The sequence below is a fragment of the Danaus plexippus genome, chromosome 17, assembly GCF_018135715.1.
Source record: "Danaus plexippus chromosome 17, MEX_DaPlex, whole genome shotgun sequence".
NCBI lineage: Eukaryota > Metazoa > Arthropoda > Insecta > Lepidoptera > Nymphalidae > Danaus > Danaus plexippus.
The window spans coordinates 5342781-5370685 of NC_083548.1; the positions used below are offsets into that span (position 1 = coordinate 5342781).

The 27905-nt window shown below is 29.1% G+C and overlaps 1 protein-coding gene and 1 long non-coding RNA gene across 2 annotated transcripts; one reads left to right on the top strand and one right to left on the bottom strand.

Annotated features, from left to right (window-relative positions):
* Positions 1-8020: 8020 nt before the first annotated feature.
* Positions 8021-9798, bottom strand: LOC133319339 (uncharacterized). The gene is made up of 2 exons (XR_009752985.1): positions 9605-9798; positions 8021-9457 (listed from the first exon to the last, which is right to left on the bottom strand). It is a non-coding gene; the product is annotated as an uncharacterized LOC133319339 (long non-coding RNA).
* A 15997-nt stretch (positions 9799-25795) lies between these two features.
* Positions 25796-26805, top strand: LOC116771417 (histone-lysine N-methyltransferase SETMAR-like). Its single transcript, XM_032663266.2, has 2 exons — positions 25796-26295; positions 26400-26805. The coding sequence occupies exons 1-2, from the start codon at positions 25796-25798 to the stop codon at positions 26803-26805; spliced, it is 906 nt and encodes a 301-aa protein (XP_032519157.2).
* Positions 26806-27905: the final 1100 nt, after the last annotated feature.

Consider the following 27905-nt stretch of genomic DNA (forward strand, 5'->3'; position numbering starts at 1 on the left):
TCTCTAAAGTTTGAATTTAATATATAAATTTTACTACAATTTATGCTATAATACGATATTTTTACATGCTTTTATTTAGCTTCGAGTGTATGTATGTATGTATGTATGTATGTATGTATGTATGTATGTTTGTAACCGACTTCTACCAACTCGATTTTGACCCATTTTAAACGAACTGATTTCGCTCACTTTTTGTAGGCTTATCAAGGACCGGTAGCAAATTAATACCTCGTAGATATTATATCAATTTCATCATTAGGATTGCCGGGATCATCATATCATATCATAGATCCTTTACATGAGAGTGAAAGAGATAGAGCATGCTCGCTCAAGCGCTACTGTATTTGTTGATAAGCTACGTAGCTGCATTATCAACAGCCAAAAATCAAAAACTTTTGATAAGAAGAATTTTATATTTAATTTCTAAGTGACTGAGCAGATACTAACTTAATCGCGAAAATTACAAAAAATTTGCCGTGTCACAAATATAACTACTGGCAGGATCAACCAGGGAGATGTGTACCGGAATCGAACTTCGTGAATATATATAGATTACTATATATATATATATATATATAACTTGGCAATTGTTTCACTTATTACATATATATATATGCTTTATATGCATATATATATATATATATAAAGCATTAGATAAAATGGATCGGTTACGAAATATTAATTTATAAAAAGTGACCAATATGGCTTTTTATTTACATAAATCGTTACACTACTACATTGATCGCAAGTGTAGTATTTATGCTAACAACACAAAAAGACTTATAACGTACAGTACGTATAACGTACACGAATTGGAGACGCAACTCTGTAAACACAGCTTTATATGTCAATGGATTAAAAATTAATGTAGCTATTTGATAGTAAAATCGAACATTCGTCGTCTAGAAGCTTAACACATCCGCGTTGAAGACAAATTGAACCAAAAAGTAAAAAATAAAATGTAGTTTAAAAAAACTAAAAAACATGCTTTTCTAATTAAGCCAACTAAGAAGTAAAAAATAATATCTAACATTAGCAATAAAAGTGGGCGCAAAATATTTGTATTGTTATGATAAAAGCAAGGGGCGCTTTGTACCATATCTTGCATACTATTTTTAAACTATTACTTTTTTCATACGATTAGTTTAAAAATAGTATGAAAGATATGGTACAAAGCGCCCCAGACTTTTCTTATAACAATACTAATATTTTCCGCCCACTGTTAATGTTAAAGATTATTTTTTACTTTTTACTTGGGTTAATTAGAAAAGCATGTGTTTTAGTTTTTTTTAAACCATATTTTTTCTTAAAAATATAACGTCCTGCATAGAAAGAAACATATAAATAAAACTTCTTTTCAAAAAAAAAATCTTCAAAATATTTCATCCAATTTTAATGACCAACCCTTTTTACAAAATATTTGTGAATAAAAATGTGATAAGTAAAGAAAGCAGTGCTCCATAAAACACAATATAAAATATTAAAAAGAAGAAAATTCAAATTCACTGTAAAAGCTTGAATCACAACGTTGAATAATATTTAAATGGGACAATAAAAAAGAACCACACATTTTATTTGGAAAATAAACCGAAGTCTCTGACATTCAAATGATCTCCTATTAAGAATTATAAATAAATTTCGCGTATTTGGTACCTTTAGAATTATCTAACTGATCTTTGCCTTTCATTTATTTCTCATTCAAACTCATAGAGCTTGGGTGTATAATATAATTACCGTATAATTAGTTCCGGAATCTAATGTTATGTAAATCAGCAGGACTGTATTTGAGTTATTAAAAAAAATTAAAATAACTAACATGGAGTGCATAGTGACGTCATGATGTTAAAATTGATATTATTTACAATATCTGGAATTTTTGGAATAACGCAGGTTTGTAGGGATGTATGGATGGTTGCTCTTTCATGCTTTTCTACATAGCTTTTTACAAATTTAGGAAATTCCATGCATTTTTAAAATGCGGTAGCTGAGATAAAAGGTGAGACATGGCTGAGTGTCCTGAAATACCGTGTAGTATTATTATATAATAAAAAGGAATGATAATCTAGATTGATATTCACCATCGTAAATCAAATATTCAATAGCGATTTCTGTCAAACTTGAATATTTAACACTGAAAAACACATAAATCTTTAGAAGTAAAATACGAGTATGAAGAACATTCAGAAGAAAGTATAAAAACTACAAAATATTTTCTGGACATCAAATATTTGCATAGAACAATTAATTTAAATTTGTAGCTGATATGTATTTTGTTATCAAAATAATTTAAAATAGATATAAATGTGTCAGCTATCCCTGTTAAACAATTTTCTGTTATTAAACGCGTGAACGGAAGGTGAAAAAATTACATACAAACAAACTTAATTACGCCTTTGTAATATGGTACTAAATATATTAAACATGACTGTGTATTAATATACTACTAGGTGGAAAAGTTGTCGTTAAAATATTCCATCGGTGATGGACCCTGCACCGGTAAGGTGAATCCATGGAATGCTGGGCAGTTTCGTCTCTTAACGTAATATCATGTTTTTCTCATCTCAAAATGTGCAAATTAAATATATAATCATTAATTTCTGGAAAAGCAGCCTCATCAAAGACTTTGTACTGGACTTTAAATTTTGGAAAAAACAAGTAAACATTGTTTGTTGTTCTTGTATGTTTTTTTATTATAAACAATAAATTTATTTGTAACAATTATTTCTATATTTTAATATATAAAATGACCACATGTTCGTTATTATTTTATGAATATGGAAAACAGTTTCTTTTTATGAATATTAATAGCAGTGGATATCACTCGTCGTTCCTGATTTTAAAATATGAAATTGAATGTCTTATCGGAGAAGAAAACTTTAATCCTTTATCATAAAGTTATGGACACAAATTAGCTTATAAATTTCAGACAGATAACTTAAAATGTTTTTCAATTTTATTTTCTAATAAACTATTTAATGATATTATATTATATCATCTCCTATCATATTCTTAATTCTTAATTTTTCTTGTGTCACCAAACATTAAAAACCCCATGACTGTTTTAAAATTTGCTATAAATTGTCACTGTTCATTATACTATGATTTTAATTGTTGGTATTATAAGGTAAAAAGCCATATAACGCCATAAAAAGAGTTCTGCAAAATTTTTCTAAGACGGACGATGTCGCGGCAAACAAAAGCTCTCTTTAATTTTAAGGCTTTTTTATCTGTAAATTGTTAGAGAATATATCTTATCATAAAATGTTTGAATATATACTAACAAATTTATGTGTAGATACGTAACGACATTACATAAACCGCTTTTAGTTTTTTAACTGGTAACAAAGTTATAATTAAGAAAAATGTTACCTATACACTTTTTATGTTTCGATTTCAATGGCAATTTTTGCTTGATTCTATTTTGCAAGTATCCTAGCAGGTTTGGTGAGGTTTTGTTACATACGTTCAGTGATTACCTTTTTGTGGGGCGCAAAAAAAAAATATAATTATACTCGTTCTCATTTTAAATTACATCTAATATTATAGTTACTTCAACTAAAAATGTATTTAACAATGAGTAATAGGTCTTAAGTATTAAATTAATGATTGCGCTAAGATTAATATTTATAAAGGTGTTAGTGGTTACGAGACCTTTCAATATATTATAATACAGAGATTTCAAATTGGTTTGGTTCTAGGAATGAAGTTTGTCTTACTTATTTTGTGGGTATCCGGGAAATAATAGAGTCAATTAAATTATAACACATGTATTTATAATTTTCATTTTAATTTTCCAAGCTTTAAAACAAGGTTATCTTATAGAATAGGATTTTTGACTTACTTGAAAATGATTATTTGTACATCAAAATACAGAAAAGATCTCAGTGTAAAAAAAAATTAATATTTATTATTGGCAAAATAAAAAACATTAGAGCATTAACAAAATATTTTAGGTGTTAAATTTCAATAACTTACATAAGTTTTTGTACTTTTCGATTTTTTTATTTTTTTCTTCAATGATTTTTATAGTGCTTATTAAGTTAATATCATCCAATTATTCTTGGGTTTTTCCTTAACCGCAGATGGTTATGAATCGTGCTATTAAAGTAACATAATCTGCAATTGATTACTTTGTTTATTTAATTATTTCTATACAAAAGTAACAAAGCCAGCGACGACAGTTTTTATACACAATTTTTTGTCTCTAAATTGCTCGGGTTAATAAATCTATTTCGATAAACTTTACAATCATAGATTGATGTTGGAATTGTATAAAAAAAATATTTGTGACCAAATATATATTAAAGATATTATTATCTCATAAATATTTCTTTAAAATGGAAAATAAGTATTTTAAATAACAAATAACAAAAATATCACAATCGATTCTTAAAATTGGTAGGGAAGGAGCTTTCGTTTTTATCTACCTTATAGATACATATAATAGTTGGCATGGAAAAAAGCTTTTGATTTGTGGTAATGTGAATTTTGATATTTATTAATTATAGTTACCTTCGAAGGTTACAGTGATTACGGCCATCACTAAATTTTTCCATACCATTTTTGTTATAGAAATTGTTTTTACCCTAAAAATCGGTTTCATTTTCGCGATTACCAAGAGCCAATAAAGATATCGGAGCGAAATTTCTTTCCAGTGAGCATCATCTCGAGTTCTGAGAACAAACGATGGGGACTAAATCTGAAGAATAGAGTGGATGCGGAAGGAGTTCATGCACTTTTGCGATTATTTTTATAAATTTGTGACAGACGGCTATGTAATAATGGAACAAAACTTTTTTCTTCTTCAAATAAGGCAGTTTTTTGCGATTTCCTATTTTGAGCCTCAATAAATAATGTACCATTAGCATTCCAAAATAATGATGTAACAACCTTGCCAAAAGACTCTTGCGTGTTTCTACGCTTTGGATCCGGTTGGACCCGTGTAGTCCACGCGGCTGACTCTCAATTGCACTCCATTGTAAAATGATGGACGGCTACAAAAATAAAGTTAATTACAATTGAACAACTAAAAGGAAATGAAATTCAGATTAGGATGGTCCGAAATAATTTTGTGGACTTTGTGCACGTCTAGAACGTCCACTGCGTGCTTCTTAGTCGGTGCCCAATTCACATCGTTAAAATATAGTAAACCAACCCTCAAAAATTTATATTCAGAAGCCAAGTATTGGCTTTAATAAATTTTTTTTTCTTAATTTATAGATTTTTTTTTAAATGTTTAAGATATACTCAAATTCAATCTGTGTGTCAGGTTCCTAACTTTTCAGTCCACTCTAAAATCATGTTATATATATATCTATTTAAAAACCGTGCTATTATGATTTATTCTACTAATATTAAACAATAAACAAAGGTGTTTTGCAAAACTGAATACCCGCTTATTATTCAGTTCCAAGACATAATATATTACTGAATCACTCTTCTTCCAAATATCTAATCCGCATTAATGAAAGTGGGATCTGTTTACGTTTATGGTTAGTTCTCCAACGCCTTCGCACTCCTCTCATGTAGATATATAATGACAACAGTAGCCCCGTCGGTTACCGTAACCCTATAGACTACGGTTGTCGTTATAAACAAGAGGCTTTTTTAATAGACTCTTTAATTATGAACAGTGAGAATTTTTCATTTTTACCATGTAGTAAGTGATGATCTCTTCCATTTAAGCACAAAAATAATGAAAATAGCCTAAGAGTCTTTTAATAGTTATAGAAGACCAGTTTCTTGGGAGATAAGTGAATTTATATATCTTTTTGCTGATTGTGTTATGTTAAGAATTGTGCATGTATTAATGGTTCGTAGATGCTACTTGCGTTTGAAGCATAAAAACATATTCAGAGGCAAAACATACATTACAAAAAAATATATATATTAAGAATAATATAAATATATATTTTAAAAAGTTTATAACAAAAAAACTTTAAATATTTAGTCAGCTTTTAACCTTACCAAGTTAGATAAACCTATTTAAAGCTGTTTAAACGGCTTTAAGATAAGCCAACTTGGTAATTTTCATAAATTCAAAATTTAAATATCATAGAAATATCTTTTAAATATATTTCTTTTGAGCCAAAACGACATTTTCATGAATAATAATCTACACATTTTCGTCAACGTCGTTACAGTGTTTGTGAAAAAAGTAGGATCAACTTTTTCAATCAAGATATTTTTAAAGGTTCTGTTATACAAAATCATATTTAAATGTTAAATTAATAAAATGACCTTGTATATTAAATGAATACTTAGGTGACGATGAAGTTTAAAATATTTTATTATGTTTAATTAAATAAAGTAAGCTTTATTTTAGTTTTTAAGATTAAATATAAACTTAGTTTTGCTTAAAAAAGATTCAACCAGATATGTACTGAAGATTCGTTAGGTTAAACGTAACGTTTATTTAATAAACAATCAAAACACTGATAATAAAATTACATACTCTATGTGTTTTCTTTCATTTTATTAAAAATAATTTGAAAAAGTGATTGTTTCCTCTACAGAAGGAGTGACGTATACATACATACATATAAATTGATTTTTTTAGCAGAAATTGAAGTATAATACTTAGGAAATATTTTATTAAAAATAGCGTAATCCAAACAAAAAAAATATTACAGTCTATTGATTTCATACATTTTTAAATTAGGAAAAAATCATTAGTTTCTAGATCTAAAATATTTTTCGGGTTTAATACGGATTTATAATTATTTTTAACTTGTTTGGTTTTTTTTTTCAATATAAATCACAGCTTACAAGTTACTTAACTAAATTATGTACAAATTTTTCTCTACTTCAAAATGAAATCCGTCCGTATATATTATATTTAAACATTAGACGCTAGTTCAAACGTTACTGATGATATCACTTACACACTATTGCTCTTTTATCACGAACTTATGACAAGTGATTCATCACAGGGACCTTTAACACCACATAACAAAATCCATGCGTGATTTTAATACGTTTATTAGCAAGTCATTGTGTAATACAACGAATATAGTGTGGGTATTGGAAAAACCCGAGCTCGATACATCTGCTTATTCAACAAGCAATAGACATCTAATTATAACTTTAAATACTTCAGCCGTATTATTGCACAGAATTAATTATAAATTATTTCATTCATAACAAGTTCAATATGTTATTTAAATAGAGAAATTGCAGCTATATGTTTGGTTAATATGTTTTTGCTAGTGGTACTTTATTTGATGTAACGGCTCTTTTAAAGAGGTCATCTCTTTTAGTACGGTGTGGCTTGTCAAAGTTGCAGTTCCTCTGTCGCCGGAATACGATCTGAACTCCACTAACTTAAGCAGCTTATGTACCACTTAATAAATTTAACATAAGTCATAGTTTTGTACTGACTTCGTAATTTTGATGTATTGAGTATATATTTTTTAATATTTAACTCTTTAAGTTAAATTCCACTATTCTTACCTCATTATACTTTAAAATTTACCTCATTATACTTTATTATATATAACGTATAAAATTTAAACTCAAAATTGCTTAACATCATGTGAGAATTTGTGCAAAATACAGCACAGTTTACGAGACAGCCGTATCTAATACATTCAAGAGCGCTCGTGTCATGTTTACGTCACTCTTTCCTCAAGCAGAGACAAATTGTAAATTGTAAAACGACACCAAAAATATCCTCCTTAAAAACAATGTCTTTTAAAATAAATTCATGTTTGTATTTTATATCACAGAGATAACAACAACGACATATCTCAAGTTCTATTTTCCAACATTGGAAGGCGTCGAAACTATTAGAAAATAAAATTGTTTGTTGTCTTTATGTTCATAATGATTTGGTATTTTAAACACTAAGGCATATATATATATATATATATATATATATATATATATATATATATATTCGTAAGGTTGATAAAATATAACGTCAGATTTATAATGACATTTAGATTATGTATATAAACTTAAATACATATATTTAAAAATAACTAAACAGAGAAAATATGAAATAAATTCAAAACAATAATAAAAGAAAAATACTGGTTTTATTGTGAAAAGAAAGTGTACTATCAAAATTCAAAACTTATAACACAAAACGTGTTAATAAAGTAACAAATCTTTTTATAAATTTATTTCAAATATTACGGTCATAACGCTATCTCTAAAGTATTGCCTAAAATTAAAGGCATCGATTTTCTTACAGAATTCATCTGTCGACTGTGAACCATCTTGATTGGATATACATACATAAGGCCGTATGACGTAAAGCGTTGGAGGAATTAGGGAATTATACAAAGCATTTTCGAGATAGGTACTCTTATTGAGACTTAAAATATGTCCATGTAAACCAAAAATAATAATTAACATATAAATGTTATTCAAATGCAGAAAACATTTTTTTTAGTATAATAACAGTTCATTGCGAAACATAGATTTCTATATAATACAATAAATTTTTGCAAAACTGTTAAATAGATTCATACCCGTACGCATCCTCAGTTTATCAAGTACAATTTCCCCATTTTTTATTCATAAAATATGTAGACACTATTTACACATTCATATATGTATAGAATCATTCATATTCTGTGGTACTAACACATCCGAAGATCCATTTTAACTCCCAGTAATAAACTTGAGGATAAAACTTGTATTAAACACACGTTTATTGCGTTGTTCAAAAACCGGTCTAATTTTACAAAGTTAATTTTATTTTATTTTTTAGAACTGACGTAGAACATCCACTGAAATAAAGCTACTGTCCACCAATTTAACTCGTAAGATTAATTATCTGTAAATTTTAACTTTATTGTGTCTTATTTAGGGCTGCATTATATCAATAAAGAATAGGTTTTACTTGAATGCTATATTAAATATTCCTAAAAAAATTTATCTTTTGAATATTAAAACGAATTTAATTTACAAACTTTGGGATGGTAAGATTTTACACGAACAGCAATAAGTAGTATAGTTAGTATAATTAGTATAGTTACCAAAAAAATTATGAACTGTATTACAAAACAATTTACTAATTTATTAGTTCTCTTATTAACGACTCACAATAATGGCAAAAAAATTACAAATTTCCCATAAGCAATACGGGTTTGAATATCCAATCACGATTTTATGCCTTCTAGTTTAAGAATTATTTCTGTCTACAAACAAATTAGGTCTTTGCTTGTAAGTCTGGGGATTCCTTCTTAATTCATCATATTGACGCCTATTGAGATACCAAAAAGGTCTCTGGTCTTCTGGCATTTGATTAAATCTATTTATCAAAGCACCGTCTCCTCTGGCTTCAATAGGTAAATTTGCAGTTTCTCCGAATCTATTCGTGAGGACATTCGATGCTCCTTTGGGATATCCGATCGCTCGTAATCCGGCGTAAAAAGGTCTTTGTGCGTTGCTCACTGCACCGAGTATTGCAAGTGTTAATACAATCTTATAAACTGACATTTTAACTCTAAAACAAAAAAAAAAAACGTGAAATATCAACCTTGCTTTTTTACAACACTGATTCTCTCCTAGGAATTTTAAGTGTCTTTAACAAATATAAAACAAAAAAATCATTTGAAATGAGCAAGACAGGAAATTGTAGATAATAACTAACCTTTACGTTTAAATAACAATAAGGTATAGTGCGGCTTGTTTCTGCGATGAATTCACACGGTATGAATTCAAGGGCAGTGAATCAAATAAATATAGATACTAGCTCTTAAGAGACGTCCTATCGATGTCAGAATCGATATAGCATGCCATAGTCTTACTATTATAAAAAGAATGTTTCTCGTATAATATGAGAACATTATTGTCTTAATGTCTACAATTAAAATACAACACTAGCTGTCTAAGCCATTTACTGTATAAAATCTCAATAAATTCCATAATTTAGTTTTTTATTACGGGATCAAAATATATAAGAACTGCAATTTTCATACGAGAAACGCCATAATAATTACAACTTAATATATTGTTTACTAACACAATATATAACTAACATCTGAAGACAGGATGCAACTCAGCATAAAGCTGTATGTTCTCAAACAGATTCCGTTATGCTGAGTTATTATATGCTCATCTGATTTTCAGTTTCGGATACGCAATTGCTCGAACAATGCGTTACTTAGGTACCAGAATAATAGCAAATATAATTTACAACCATTGCAACAAACAACAAAGTTGATCAAGAAAACAATTTATTTATTTTCAGTACAATGACTAATATATAACAATGTGAAAGATATACCTCAACTGAGATATTGGCGAGTTTGTGCTAGTTGTTACATTTCTTTTCATATATTTATTCTCCGTTATATATACTGTAAGTTAGGTAGCTATCAAAACATTTGATTGTATTAAATGTTTGGAATATAATAGTGAGTAATTAGGTAATACTGCTAGAGTAGGAGATAAATCATAAGCCAATAACCAATATGACGTATCCAACTAATATTGTTATCGGTTACAACCTAAAGTATAAAAAACATGAAACAAATAATAATACCTAGATAATAAAGGTAGGAATTTCATAAGGGATAATTTTTTTAAACCTATAAGTTGTACACTTTTTCATCTATAAAATTATATTTTTTATTTTTCATTTTACTTGGATAAAATTTCGATCATTTTGCAGTAACCCTGATCACGGACAGACGAGATGAAAGTGTCCGTCAATTAGTCCTGTTCCTTGTCAGCTTTCACCTGGGATTTTTTAATTTTCTCGCGTGCCTATAGTAGTCACGGCCATGAGATTTTATATTTTTTATTAAGGATTCGCAGCTGTTAGATAATTTTCAGTCATCGCCTTTATTAACATGTTTCACTTTTTCTTTACATGTCTGTGTGTTGTTTGTCAAAATGGATGTTATGGCTTGGCATGTCGTCTGTATGTGCTTTCATGTGCGAGTTATGCTCCGTAATCCTCTTCGTTTGTCAAATGTATGACTACCCACAGTCACATTCAAGTGAATTATTATATTACAGGTCATATAATTTGTAACTAGGTGACACCTTCAGAATATTTTTTAAAAAATTAAACTTTTACATAACTTAATCATCCTAAATAACATATTGAGATGTGAAAACACTTTGACAGTCGGCGGTAAAATATAATTCTATGCCTTTTCTGAACCTATTTGTATTTTGAAATTCTGACAATTCTTTAAAGCATACTAATGATATTTTTAACATATATCGAAGAAATATGCAATATACCTATAAATTAAATGGGATTAACGTCTTAAATAGTTAGTTAAGCATCAAATCTAGAAATTAAGTCGTATAACTATTGAAAAATTAACTTAAAATGAATTGTGTTTGCTTGAAAGAAAAACTATTGTAAAGAAAAACTATAGAGGTAATGGGATCTAAAAATTACAAGTCGGGTTTATAAACAAGACTAAAGCATAAAAAATTGATAAGCGAATCGAAGAATTTGAACGACATTATAAAAATAACTGGACTGACCCTTAGAATATATTAACACTGATAAAAAATGTTTACGAGCTTGTCACACTATTTGACAGTTTGATTGATAAAAGTAATATTATAAAATTCGCACATATACAAATATAAAAATATTTCTAATAGAGGAAAATAATTTAGAATTTTGAATGCCTTTATACTACGAAACTACTCATTAAAGATGAAAACCGTAATAAAACCAAAAGACCTAGGAGTGTTCTTTTGTAAAATATTATAAAAATGAAAGTAAAAGGAAAGGAAAAGATAAAGATAAAAAGTCACTGCTAATAATTTATCCAACTTAGATATTTTATGCGCTCCCGGCAAGTCGGCCAATAAAAGTTTTGGCAGTTTAGAGATTTGCTTGTATTTAAGTTTGAGAACATTCATATAATAAAAGTTTATTCATTAATAGGATAATTTTATGGTCTTCATTGTTTATTCCTAATACATAAAGTGTGTATGTACACTATGTAAAGCATGTATATATATATCTCATATATTTAAGATGTATTTCATTTTTACACTAGTAATGGCAAATAAATAATAATGACGATTTTACGAAATTCTTATAAACCCTCTGTAGTCTAGACAGTAATTAATATATAAGAATTATTCTCCCAAGCACGAGGTACTTAATCAAATAATCATGAGTGAAAACTGTCTTACATAATTTTGGTAAAGACTTCAGACTCTCACTCTGTTGGAGCTTTGTTAACCGAAAATAACTAAGAACTACTGCATGGAAACTGGCTTTCAAAGCCGTCGTTCAGTTGTTTGAAAGCTACGATGCCACAGAAATACATACAGGGACATGAGGTTAAATTGATAAAACTCCTCTTTTTGCATCGGGTTTTAGAAACAACCTATACGGTATTACAATTTATTGTAAAGCAAAATGTACATAGTAAATAGCTATGTATACCTTTATAAGTAAAGCGTGGTGGTTTAAACGAAAACAAAATATTTTTATGGCACAGCATAATAAAAGTTTATTTTGCAAGTAACTTTAAGTCACAATATCACAGATAAAGCACAATTTATATTTATAACACTGAAGATTTTGATAAATTTATTCTAAGTTTTATCGGCGTGCAGAGTTTCTGTCTATAAATCCATTTGGTCTTAATTGGTATGTCTGAGGGTTTTTTCTCAATTCATCGTACTGTTGTGAGTTGATGAACCAGAACGGCCTGTTATCTACGGGTATCTGGTTAAATCTATTTATCAAATTTCCGTCTCCTTTAGCTTCTATTGGTAAATTTGCATCTTCTCCGAATCTGTTTGAAAGTACATTGCTCTCAAGCTCAGGATATCCGATCGGTCGTAGTCCAGCGAAGGATGGCCTCTGGGCATGGCTCACTGTACAAAATAATGCGAGGGCGAGGACAAGGGTTTTGTACACTTCCATTGTGTCTGTAAAAAAATAATCAATTATTAAAATTTATACGTTGTAAAAAAACAAAGATTTTTACAGAAGGCGAAGTTAATACAATAAAAAATTAAGAATGGACATAAAAAACTATTAAACAAAACTCGTTATAAGTCATAAACATTGAAAAATACTGATGTAATAAAATACCTAAATGATATTAAAAAAAAGCAAAATTCAATATAAGCTAATAAAATAAATACTTAAATTTGTTTGATGTAATGTACCTTTTATTATAATAAGTAGCCTGTGGTAACCGGCGCGTCTTGTGTCTGTGATGTGCTAACTGTATATGACTGTACAATAGCGCCTCGTATTAATATATACCATCGAAGACTCGCTTATCTCATTCGTCACTAACAAAACAGATTTGTGATTTAAATAGAGTTGGCATATAAAAAATATAACAAAAAATAATTTGAATAACTTATTTCTATTTACAGTAACTCAACTGCATATTTTTCTTTCAAAGGTTTTAAAGCCATTCTAAAATAAATTGTATTTAGCCAACCAAATTAAATTTGAGAAGTTATAGAAAGTTGAAATTTTGCTTTTTCATTCTAAAAGCATGATTTATTGGAATGCTTATTAAGATAGAGATAAAGTTTAAGAAATAAGTCCAAAACTATGTTGCATACAATAAAATGAAAATTAAATTAAATAGATATAAAAATTGAAAGGACGCTCTAGAACATCTTAAGTGAACGTAAAATCCCAAAGAAAGAATCATCGGGCAGAGACGATTCAAGCTAATGACGCAACATCTTGATTCTTGGTCTTACGTCACGCATCGGCTTTACTGTTGTCGTCATTAGGTTTTTAAACAAGCGCGTTCCCATAAGCTCAATAAAGCATAACATATGAATTAATGCTTATGTGTATATTTTTTTCTTTTTAGAACTCTATATCATAAAGTTTTTAGTCTCAATGAGTGTTGAAATAAATTATAGGCACTAATATTATTTTGATGAAAATAAAAAACATATAAATAATGATATAATTCTTTCATTTTAATTATGAGTTAATAAAATATTTTTTTAACTGTCATGATACAATACCTCATTACAATAAATATTCCTAATTTATTTTTGTAATCATACGACGGCTTTTTTATTTAACTTCTAAAAACAAATTGTTACGCTATTGATATACTTTTAATAGTAATTGTGTGTCTGTCTGATACTATTCGACTTACCTCTCACCTTTAGAGAACGTTTAACAAAGCGGACCAAGGCTTAATGAGTTTAGAAAAAAAACAGGCAGGTACAAGTAAAAGCTGATACGGAATTAATAATGACTTAATAAGAAAATAAAACAAGTCAATCTAATTTACCATTATACTAAATAATAAAAATTTTATAATGAGATCTAAGATTTTCGCGAGTTTTTCATTTCATTCATTTAAATGCAACTTATATTTTTCGGATAAACTACGCGTGATTTATTTTTGTAAAAAACTACATACTACAAACGTTTCGGTTACTTTTCAGCAACAGTGATCACGGACAGACGAGATGTGATAGAATAAATATATTATTTAGATCTTTCAATAAAGAAGAATCACGAGAGATTCGAAAAACTTTAATGCAATCAATACTAGGTATTTGTTTTAGAAGAGTAATTTTTTTAATTTTAATAGCAAACGCATAGCTCTGATAACTATAAATATAACATAATAACGCTTGGTTGCAGCGGAGGATGCAGGAAAAAATCAGTTTTTCTTATAAAACTATATTCTGATTACAATTAAGACTTATAAATAACTATTTTCTAAAGAGATCTCTGTAAGTCAGCGAATGACTTCAGACTCAATATATGTTAAAATACATTGCCCTTTCCCACCGATGGTTCAACTAACTTTTCCAGTCCTATAGATGTACTATAAGGTTATTCCTCGGCAATGTTTACGTAACAAAATAGGAAATTACTTCAAAGAATTAAATCTATGAATAAAACTCGGTACATGACCATAAATAATGTTGATATAGATTAAAAACTGTAATCAAGATTACTCCTGTTAACATTTTTTATAACAGTTTTTGTCAAACATTTAGATAAAATTTAAACTGAATAGGATGTTGAGGGATCATCACAAATTACAAGAATTCTTATTTATTTTTTTCCTTTATCCTTTATCTTTTGATGTTGTCATAGATTTAAAAATATAATTATTTATATTTTTTTCGAAAATCGTTTCAAACCTCAAACATACATAAATAAACTGACACCAGTTAAATGAAATTTATACAAGAACGGTTTTTAATGTTTTCTTAAAAACCAGACTAAATAGGTTTTACTCAGACATTTCAAACTAAAATATATTCCAACCTACTCAGTTTCACAAAAAGTATGTATGTGGAGAGAGATAATTCATAAAACAAATGAACACGCTGATTAATTATAATCAAGCTAAATAATATTATTAGAAACCCGTTATTTGTTATATATACGGGGAAAATAGAAATGTAATAAATACACGAATGCTTCGTAGAAAGTAATCAATGTTTAATAATAATTTTGATATACCTAATGTAACTTCAATTATATTATGTGAAATGCTATGACTATCCAATACCGGGTTATATTAATATATACAATGGAATACTTCCTTATCTTTATAGAAAAAATATATTCAGATTTGTAAACTGTACTAATACTTTCAATATATGAAATTAATAACATTTTTACAAATACTGTCTAAATCTCTTTAAGTCTACGTAAAATCCCAGCGTACAGATACTGTCGGCACGTGGCAAACCCAGTTAGTTGATAAAACAACATCTGACTATACATCACTACGTCACAAAGTATTTTGTTATGAGTTATTCTTATAATTAAACGGGTTTCATATAAAATCCAAATGTTGTTTACAAAACTGTTGTTGATAAAAATACCGGTTTTGTTTCTTGCTCGCATCTTCGTCTGCAATTCGTCTATCTTACTACGACATAACAATATAATTTTGGAATTTCTATTCCTATGTAATAGACAAAATTCACATTTATAGCGTTATGAAATTTTTGTTGATCAAAGTAAATTAAGTATATTTTGTATGTGAACTAATTTAAACATGATCTAATTATATAAGGTGGCAACCGGAGGTTCCAGGAAAACTACGAAACATACTTATATGTATATTATAATAAAAATTACATATTAAAACTTATAACCTATACCTAAGACTACATGATTGCCCCGATGTTAGGATAGCAATGCCATTCCATAGCTTGTGTGGTGTCAGGAAACTTCTGGTTCACACGGCTTGGTGTTGGTTCCGCGGAGTCAGCGGCGTCACTTTATATATGATATTTTATCTATACAACGATGTTACCCCGGCGATGTTCATTTATTTTATAATATGTAGCGCGTACGTAACAATCTTAAAAATATTATTAATGCGACATAAATATTTTTTTACTTGACTGACAGTCAATACCAACTACAAAAGTCGAGATGTTTTTCAAGTCAAGTTTTTTTTTTCAATATGTCTCAAAAGTATATTCAATTATAATTAATAATGTAGACATAAAAATTTACCCAATTCCCTTAATTGATGTTGAAATTATCTCTATAACCAACAAATAAAAAAATTGTTTACAAACAAAACAATGAAATTCAAAGACACTTGTGATAGCAAAAAAATCAATGCGATAACCCTATCAAAGTATGTTACGTTTACACAAATATAGAAAGAAACAACAATGAGTGAATTCGTTTTTTAGAATTGAGATACGGCAGATGTAATTTATACATTTTGAGACAAAAGTTATAATAAAAAAAAAAAAATTAGATTATCCTCTTATATTTTCCTGACATTCTAAAAATAATTTATTATTATATTATAAATATTTACTTTAAATTTATTATTATATTATAAATATTTACTTTAAATATATGTTACACGATGAACTTAAGCAAAATAAAAACATCTTATCTAAGAAAGTTGTCATCATAAAAATAGGTTCATTTTCAAAACAGAATAATTGAAATATTCATTTTTTTATATTCTCAAGCAAACAACAAATATTCATTTATTTTTTAAATGGTAAAGTTTTCTAAACCTATAAGTTTATTCAATTCAATAATACTTTAACTTCTATAGATATAAACAATTATATGATTACTTACAAGTGTGGCAAGCTAATAAAATTATGAATCAGAATGTTTGCAATAGTTTATTTTTCCTCTAATGATTTCGTTTCATGTACAGGAAATGACGTATATATTTTATGAAATGGATTTGAAATTGGAATATACTTCAATTTCCTGATAAGCAAGTAAACCCCACTTCCGCTCCATGTGTAATCGTGACGGCGATATCAATTTCATACTAATACCACAGATATCCCGCCGCGAGTCTTTTAATCGCTTGCCATTTATCCAGTAGGTTTCAAATATGAACACTAAAAATTATTTTAAAAACATGACGAATGTGAACAGCAATAAAAAGTACCTATCCCTAATATGACTAACTAACTAACTAACTAACTATGACTTAATAAAGAAGAATAGAAAACTTTATACAATAGTCCCAAATAGGGACCAAGAAATAATAATAACTCTCAATTAATATTTTGGAATCTGCTTATCAACTTCTAAGTCCTGCATTCGGTTTGCAAGAATAAAAAAAGTATAGGAGTCCTAAGTAAATATTTATGTCCCACAGAATGACTTCATAAAATTAACTTATCAAATTCTTCTATAATTTAACAGGGAAATTAAATTTGATTTTCAAATGATCGTTTCTTTGCAATCTATTTCGAGTAAGTGTAGCATAAAAATATTGCCTATTGTTTAATTTACTTGATATTAAATATTTAATTTTATTTCTTCTTCTTTACACAATATCAAGATACTATTAGTATACTTTACTAAATGCACAACGGCAGCTTTGCTAATCTTAACTGTCAGGAGTACACGTATTGTAACCAAAAGAATAATATGGCCTGTTGACTTCAATGTACCTACTTAAACTAAAGTTTAATAAAACATATTTATAATTATAAAACTTGTTTTCGGTAGTAATTAATTTTTTTATTAAAATTTTCTTAATCTTTAGATTTAAACAATAAAAGATTATACGCTTAAAATAAAATATAATTTATTATTGGAGTTTTGCATCCACAGCGATAGAACATCAGATCGAAGTGCAGTAACACCTTCAGCAAGGAAAATGTGTCGGACCAAGACCTTGTGGCGGCTCTCGGCGGAGTGGACTTGTCGCTTTCGAGTATCGCGGAGAAGATGCTCGAGAGTGACAGGTCCTGGCTGGCGGTGTCCTCCTTCTGTGAGACGGTCATGTCCACGAAGGAGGCATCTGAGCGGGAAAGGGAGGATGCAGCTGATGCACCCTCCCTCCGCAGACGACGGACGGGGGTGCGCCGGAGGCGATATTCGCAACGCCTCCAATAGCGCCCCTGCACTCCGGGCTGGGGTCGGGCTGGTAACCCGGCTCCTGGGAAAGCCCGGCGTCGTCGGGGCGATCCTAATTGCCGGGATCGCCCCCTTTCTCCGAGGGAGTAAGTCCGGTCTTTACCAGGACCGGCCAGTCGCTGGTGTGCCCTGTCGCTGACAGATCCGGGGTGCACCAACATAGCGGCCGATGGCTTTCGCAGTGGTTTTAGTGAGTAGGGGCCTGCCCAGGCCGAGTCTCACACATCCTCTCCGGCCCCACCAAGGCCGGTTAGACGGCTCGTAAAAAGAGTTTCCCTGCGTCATCAAAAAAAAAAAAAAGGAAAATGTGTCGGACGATTGTTGAGAATATCATTATTGACTGTGATCTTACTGTGAGATTCTAAGGGGTTATCTTATTGATATTTCTTGTATAAGCCCACGTTTGGAAGAATTTAAACTCCTCCCGAACTTTGGAAATGAATAAGATTTCCTTGACATGGTGACAAAACGGTTAGTGTATACTTTCGTGATGTTGAGTAATGTCCAGCTTGAGCTTCTACTTCTTCATTCAGTTTTATAGCGTTAAAAGGTGTTAAACTGTAATTAAAGATGCCTAGATTTGTGCTTTTAAGAGAAGCGAGTTTATATTGTTAACGGACCTATTGGTTTAAATGGCGGTGTCAACTGTAGAGAGTAGAACCTTTGTGCGTAAGAATATTCTGAAATATTGTATAAAAAAGGATAATAATACAGAACTTTGATGGTTAGTGTCCTACCTAGAGCAGAAAGGGTATGTTCCACTCGATCGTAATGGTAATCTGTCTAATATTAGAACTATGACGTTTGTTTCTGAGTTTATTGCATTATTGATGAATCATACGTATTTCATTTTGACTAATATGATATATGGACAGATAAGGAAACTATCATGTTCTTAGGGTATCTACAATAATTGTTAATTAGTCTAGTATTAGGCACAATATGATTTTTTATGACTTACTTCGTTGTAGTTGAGAGGTGAAGAACACATTCACGTTTTTAAGCAGTTTATGCGTCTGCGATTACGTTTTCCTGGTTGTTAGCATAACAAACATTCCCCTTGAATTCGTAGAAGGAATCGTTAAGTGTTGGATTATAAATAATAATTACCATATTACCGTATTTACGTACTAAGCAAAATCGCATCCTCATCTTTACCTTAATTAGTTTACCTACTAGGTATTCCAATTCTATTGAGTGCTTTAATTACCTTGTGTCCTTATAAACTGCACAGTTATTATTTTCTGGTCTACGCGGTCTTTTTTTAATAATTGCCTCCGAATAAAATTCCTCGTTCTTGAAATAAACATACAGATTTCGTTGAGTAATAGTTTTGTAAATACTAATAAAACACTTTATGTAGTAACCCAGTATTATGTGTTCCTTTTGTAAATAAAAAATATTAAAAACTTGCCTTTAATTAAGAAGATTTGAGCGTCTTATATCACATAGTTCACATATAAATATATTCAGTTATTACAACTTCCTATCGAGAGAAAATTCGAATTAGATAATGTGACGACAGATTTAAGCAAACAAGCTATTTGTGGAACTAAACATTAGTAGTTCAGATCAAATAACTAACATTGATTTTGTTGTATTTTAGATTTAAAAAATTGACCCGAGATTGAAATAAATAAATTGTTATTATATTCGACTGAAACTCAATAAAAAAAATATAGTTAAAGAACAAAAAAAAACACGCTCTTACAGCTAACCGAACAAAAAATAAAAAATAATTTAAAATTACAAAGAAATTATAATACACTAACAGAAGGTCAAACAATCGTTTATGGTTCATCACCTCAAAATAAAATAAAATAAAATTTAAATTATTAACAGAAAAATTTAATTCAGAGTAAAAGCGTGGGGTGTTTGATATTGAATGTTACAATCCTTCTAGTGGCAACTATCTATGAGAGGAAAGATATGAAATGTAGTATGAAATGCTCTATCTCTCTCACTCCACTACAGAGGAGCTATAAAGAAATTCATTAATCCTGGCGGTCCTAATAAGGATAAAGGAAAACTGTTATTAATTTATTGCATTGTCATTGGTCCTTCATAATATATTCCGTTACATACATAAATACACACAACCCAAGCTAATATAATTCTGACAACAGTATCAGATTTCTAAAACTATTTCAAGTTGTATATGATGTACTTTTGTTTATTTCGGGGTATCCAATCAATTGTAATCCGTAGAGCGGTCTTTGTGCAATTCACGGCACAATTTATTGAGAGTGCTAAAATGATTCTGCATTGTTCCATTTAATGTTAAATAGAACGTCATTTTATTAATTTTAGCCAATATGACATATTGGGTTTGGTAGATTACTTCTAATATAAAGGAATCAAAACAAAGATGAACTAGTAAAGGTCATGGTTAGGAACATACTCGTATAATATGTTATTTTAATTGCTCATTTTAGTAAAGCTACCGTTATGTCACCAATAACAATTAATACACAATTGGCTTTACAATATTTGCTTCCATATTGCAAAGTTAGAAAACAAAATGTTATATGAAATTTGTCAGGAAATCAAGATTAACTTATAATGTTAGAGCGTCCTAAAACAAGGATTTTTTTCCGCGAAATTAAATACTCTTACCCTTTTATTTTCTTTATACCGTTTAAACTTTTTGACTCAAATAAAAAATATTATTGGAAAACTTCAACCTATGCTGATTTGATTTGATTTGATTTGGCGCATAACTTTTGACATAACCGAATTTTTACAGACACACTATTATAATTGCGAATATCATTTTTATTAATTAATTTAAACTTGAATACAATAGAATAGCTTAGAAAATTAGCTAGTTTATATTCGAAATAATATTATTGCTCAAATTTTATTTTATGCGTGTGTTTTTTAAAATTTCCTTGTTTTATATTAAAGGTCATAAATTTTTTTGCATGTTCCTCCTCAACTATGATTAAGCCTTAAAAACTTAAACGCTTCTTTGGCTGCATCATTTACTACCCCTAGTGCCGAAACTTTTTTTCGAGTTTCTTAGTAGTAAGACATTATTGCAGAAAATTTTCTTAAATATTAAAGAAAAGGAACAAGTATTTGCGTTTCAATGAAATGACGTCAAAGATTTTTTTAAAACCAAATAAGAAAAGAGTGTTAATAAATATATATATAGAAAAGAAGGGTGATAACTCTTTTCTCAGTAGGAGGTTAGAATGTCAGCTGCGACTTCTAGGGGGTTCAGGTGACCCCACAGCCTCCAGATCAAACCCCTACTAGCACGTCACACACAAACACATATATATATGTATATATTTATATTGACATAATGACATAATTTTTACCTACGAGTAAAATTTACCTAAATATAAAAATAATAAGATTTAATAAATAAAATAATAAATCATCCTTAAGATGTTTTGTTTTGTTCCGATAAATAGTATATTCTCTTGAAAATCTTTTTATTGAGGCCACTTTCTGTGAAACTGTAAACTGTAGAAGAAGTCAAGAGGATACCAGTACGGTATGAAGGAGTGAATAGTGTGAGTCTTGCTGGAGAACGAAGATGTAAATTGTGAAAATTTCTCAGAAAATAAAATTAGGTTTTCAAATACTATCAAATAACTAGAAGAATTTCGACTAAGGAGCAATTTAAGCTGTGAACGATATAGGTGAAAGAGTATATGCATGAAATGTAAAGAAAATGAATACAAGAGCTCTTCAGTCTATCCAAGTTATTTACATTATTGAGCAGCTACAATGAAACCTTTTTCCTGATTTTAATGTAAATTTTACAGAATTAAAAAAAAATATGAAATTGTCGAAACATTTGCCATTATATACTTAAATTGAAAAAACATTTCAACTTGTTTTTGGTATTAAATAATAAATAAGAGAGAGAAATAATGCAAATGCATTGTTATTTTTGTATGATATAAAATTCTTCATTACCATTTAAATTCTAATACTCTAATAAAAAGTTTATTTTTGCAATAGATTCATCGTTAACGCCAAGTAGAAATTTTATTACAAACAAGGAGTTTATCGAAAAACTATGATAAAAAGCTAAATATATGTATACAGCCAAGATGAGTAAACAAGATCTTTGTTTTATATATAACCAACTAAAAAAATTATCAAAGCTTTCCCGTTTTCAATATTTAGTAGTAGACAAAAAGTATATCTATCTGTATATTTTTTAATTGTGGAATCCACTATCGTGTATACAAAAATAAAAATTCTATATTAAGGATAGCTCTAATGTGAAGTTATGACGATTACGGTTAAATCAGTGCAGATTGTCTTATTCTAGCTCAAGGCTTTGTTTTTTTTATAAAAACAAAATAAAGAGTTACGGCGGCCAGTGGCAAAGCATTAAAAAAGTTTAAAGTTTTTTTTTATCGTGTAAAGGTTTATTAAATACGTTATTTATATTCTTATAATTTTATAAGGCTATTATTATCTTTATTGGTACCATATCAATAGCATGAAATGAGAACATAACATCAGGTGCTTTATATTTTGATGTGCTACTGTGAATTATTCTGAGAAAATCCTTCAATACTTCCTCCCTGTTGTTGGCCTGCAGCATGAGTATCGAAGCGCAAATCTTATCTAGATCAAGATTTCCGGTTAACTGCTTCATTGAAATATTGAAAAATCTCAACTAAACACGATTGCAATTCGTAAAAATTATATTTATTATTATAAATCATCGACATCTACTTACATACATCAAAAGCATCAAATACTGAATAAACTTACAACTGATTACTTAATCATTATCTTAGTTTATATGATAACAAACAACATTTCATATCGAGTATGTAATAAAATTTTAATAGTTGTTTATATTTATATGTTAATAAAAAAGTGAACAAGTCCTCACGCTTATGCTTGTTGCCTTCTGAAGTGTATGAAAGTCAAGACGGGAGAAGCACTCACCTGTTAATACAAATCATACTATCATAATACAATTGTTTGGGTCAGCTTGTCCCTAAAACACAGATATATATAGACTATGATGGGTTAGACAAAACTGAGAAAAATAAAAATATATTATTAAAAATGTAAATAATGATATTGACAGAAGAAAATGCGACATGGATAGTATGAAAAACAGGATATGAAAAATACAAATGTATTTCGTTTTTGTAAAATAAAAAATATTTCTATAAAATTTTTAATTTCTTTTTCTTAGTTTTCATTCTCAATTCATTTTTTTTTTTATGAAACTGCTTAACAAGTCTTGCGTCACCGACGACTGTTCACATTTCTAAAATGAATGTAATATAAAGTAGAAAACGTAAATTTTTCTATAACAGGTGTTATTTTTCCATGCAAAATATTTCATGTCCGAGATTCTTGACCTTCTGTTACTCCTAACAAAAATTTGCTTCACGCCAAAATTTCAACTAGTTGATGAAGTTTTCAGTGAACATATTGTTCCAAAAAACATACTTTTAATTTCCTCAATTACCATCAGATTATTCCTATCCTTGATTTTCTCATCAGTTCATAAGGTTATATCTATAATTTATTTGATGGAATGATGTTTTCGTATTCACCGATTGCCTAAACCTTGTGAATTTACGAATATTATTCTATATCCTCGAAAGAAATACCCATTAACAACAGATATTTTTATAATTTTGCGCTATTTTTATTAGTTTACATACAAATTCATCAATGACTAATTTCCTTCCAATATACCTCATTGATCGTCAACAAAGCTCAGATTGATAAATTTACGTCGTTTTGCTTTCAAATTTTGTCAGGGGAGCTTGATATTGGTGAGGTATTTTTGGTCTGAAAAATAACCCGCTTAAATCTAAAAACAAACCTATTGACCAGGTACAATGGTAGTAGAAAGATTATGGCTTTATTTTGTTTACGGAATAACTAAAAATTATAAAATATTGCACATTTAATCGACATTAAATTCCGTTACATAATTTTTTTTATTACTGAATATAAACTTTTTAGCTTCAGTTGTTCAAAATTTTATCACATTTTCGTATGAAATTAAATGAATACAATAGTTTTTCTTCCTATACTTTTAAATTTTTTAACAGCCGTTTACTTTAATATACGCTTATATAAACAATTGTTTATTACGATATATTTTATACACAAATGGGCCTCAGTAAAAAACTTGAAAGTTTAGTAATATTACCTCAATATTTATAGCAAACAAGAAATTACGCTATTACTTCTCTAAAATAAATTATCATTTTTTATGTATGTCTTTACATTAATGGTATTTGATCTTAATTCATACAAAGGGAGTACTTGCATTTGCTTTTTCGTCTCTGAATTTTTTAGTGTCTTATATTATATAATATTTCAATTACCTTATTCATAGAAGAGCTTTTACAGTTACGTTACAACGCTTAAAATTGTATTGTTTATCTTAAAAAGCTTTATTATATTTTGTTATTCTATTTAAAAAAATCAAAAGCTTATAAAAATATCTCTAAGTGAGATAGAAATGGTATGATGCCTTTATATAATCCGATAGAATATACATTGCTTTTGAAATTATATTAATATAGAAAACGTAAAACTTTGTCCCTTTTAAGAAAATTGAGAGAGCAAGGGAAAGTAAGTGATGGTAAAATTTATATTCAGAAAAAAATGTATATTATATGAATAAAATTTCCACTTCCGCAAGGTTCTTAATTAAAACTGCAACAGTAAAAGGGGAAAATTTTTAAAACTATAAGTTTTTCTTTTGTTACTTACTATTTTTCAAATAGAAACTCTAGTGATACCGCAATGAAACGAGTTATTCTTAATTGACAATAAAATAACTTTATTTTTAAAAGGAATATTTTTTTTTGTCTTTATTTTCTAAATTTTATAGCGACTATTGTTATTTCAATTAGCATATTAATGACCTTTTAGTATATCCTATGTAGAATAATATCCTAACAAAAAATAATTAAAATTAAAAAATAAAAATATTATAAATGACAAAATTAATCAATAAAAAAATTCAAATCATTATTCATCTAAAATTTCTTTTCTTACATGTTCTTATTTTTTATATAATTTCACTGGGTCTGACAAAAATAAGATTTCATATGTTTAAAATTATTTATCAAAATTTTTACAAGAGAACAAAATAAATCCATACATTATTTACTTCTTAAGTTAAGATTTGATAACTCGTAAGCCTGCACTGATACTATGTCCTCCTTTGCCCTTGTCCTTCGAGGACAAAGACTCAGTTATGTGGTTTAGCTAAATAAACACAACACATACATACTAAAACATACTATTTATACGTGGGTAACACTGAAAATTTTTAAAATGGGCCAGTTAGAAACTCTTATTATGAAATTTTCTCTTGAATTTCAATTTAAAGACTCTTCGGTAACGTAATGTAGTAAATTGCATTCATCTATCATTTGGTTTTGTGAATTGGAGGCAAATCTAAAACTCTCGTTACACGTGAAAATGTACTTAACGCGAGAAAATTTTCGGTCAATGATTTATTATGACTTTCGCTGTGGCCTTACTCAACAACAAAGCTATGATAGGCTGAGATTAGCAATTCTTAATGAAGCCCGATCTTGTGCCATTATTTTTAATTGGTTTAACGAGTTTAAGCGTGGACGTAGCAATCTCAATGACTATCCGCGTGAGGGACGTCCTTTAATAGCGACTACTGAAGGTAACATAAGTGCTGTGCGACGCATGATAGGGGAAGATAAGAGAGTGACCTATCACCAGATATGGGCAAGCCTAGGCATTACTATGAGTCAAGTAAAAGAAATATCACATGAACATTCAGGCCTCAGGAAGCTTTGTACCAGATGGATTCCCCATACTTTAACCGACTACCAGAAACACCTTCGCATTGATAGGTGTTGCCAAATGTCAGATAAGTTCAACGGTGGTGACTCAAATGCTGTATTTGAAATCGTCATAGGTGTTGAAAGCTGGATATATTGCTACGAACCCGAAACCAAAAGACAACCAGCTCAGTAGATGTTTCCTTTCGAGAATCGGCCAACTAAGGTAAAGAAAGGAAAAAAGATTATTGCCCCATTATTGGGTCGGAAAGGTTATTTCGCGACAATTATACTAGAAGATGGAAGGACAATTACTGCAGGCTGGTATGTCAATCGTCTTTTGCTTGTTGTTTAGGAAAAAATTTACAGCAGCGCCCTCGAAGCTGGGTCCTCCTCCACCACGACAATGCTGTAGCTCACTCCACAAAATGGACTATTGAATATTTGACTATGGCAGGTATCGAGATAATGAGTCACCCGCCATACAACCGTGACCTGGCACCCTCGGGCTTTTATTTATCCTCAAGAATTAAAGATAAAATTCGAGACGTTCGCTTTATGAGCCCTGTAGATGCGGTGAAAACGTATGAAAATGCCATAGAAGAGATCCCTGAGGAAGGGTGGGCCCACTGCTTTTCACAGTGGTTCAATCGAATGCGACTATGTGTAGAGAGGAACGGAGATTACTTAGAAAAACCATAAAAGTATATTTAACTTTCTAAAGTAAGCCATTTTTTATATTCTAAATATTTTCAGCGTTACCTAGGTAATTCGTACTTTAAAATTATATTTATGTTATAAAGTTTAACAACAAATTTTCATTTTTAATTTAATATATAAATATCTTGACAATGATAAATGACTATATTGTGTCAACAAAGTTATATACATTGCATTATTAATTTTATTATAAAACTAATATTTTTGGAATTATACTACGCGTATTTTATTATTTAAAAAAAAAATACATACATACTTCCGACGTTTCGTTTCGTTTATATTTCTTTTTCGACGTTAGATCTCATTAATTTTAAATGTTATACCTAATTAACACATACGCTTTTATAATAAACTTTTTTTGAAATATATTCACATTTAGATAAGTTTTAAGAAGTACTACAAAGTATAGAACAACAATCTATAGTATTTAAAAACAACTTTAATTCTACTGCAAAACCCCTTGGGCAAATTCATCTCCCCAGTGGTTAACTATGAAATGTATTTAAGTATAAGACTTGTTTAGATCAAAATTTTCCAGGATTTTTTTATTTCATTACATATTTTTATTGATTTTGTTTTAATAAAAGAATTTATATTTTAATAAAAGAATTTATAGTTTGGTTACATTGTGTTGCAAGAAAAGTTTGTAAAATATTGATGTAATAGCGCTCAAAATTTCATTATAATATTAAAATCGTAAATCACATTACGTACACATATTACAACCTACAAGAACATAAAACGTTACTACGTGAGTGTAGTTCCTACAGTAATCTAGAATGAAAACTGCATCTATAACTACTCGTAATTCTTTGTTCAAGTAGCCGACAATACTGTTTATAACACATTGTTGTAAGTCAATTATATAGAGTGGCAACCAGAGGTTCCAGGAAAACTACGAAACTTACTTATATGTATATTATAATAAAAAATATATAATAAACTTATATCCTATACCTAAGACTACATGATTGCCCCGATGTTAGGATAGCAATGCCATTCCATTACTTGTATGGTATCAGGAAATATCTGGTTCATACGGTTTGGTGTTCGATCCGTGGAGTCAGCAACGTCATTCGTAA

Bases quoted from the DNA above. Each gene is read 5' to 3' on its own strand.
- LOC116771417 (XM_032663266.2), top strand. From the start codon at position 25,796: ATGATTTATTATGACTTTCGCTGTGGCCTTACTCAACAACAAAGCTAT. The intron at 26,296-26,399 runs GTAGATGTTTCC...CAATTATACTAG, and splicing joins ACCAAAAGACAACCAGCTCA to AAGATGGAAGGACAATTACT.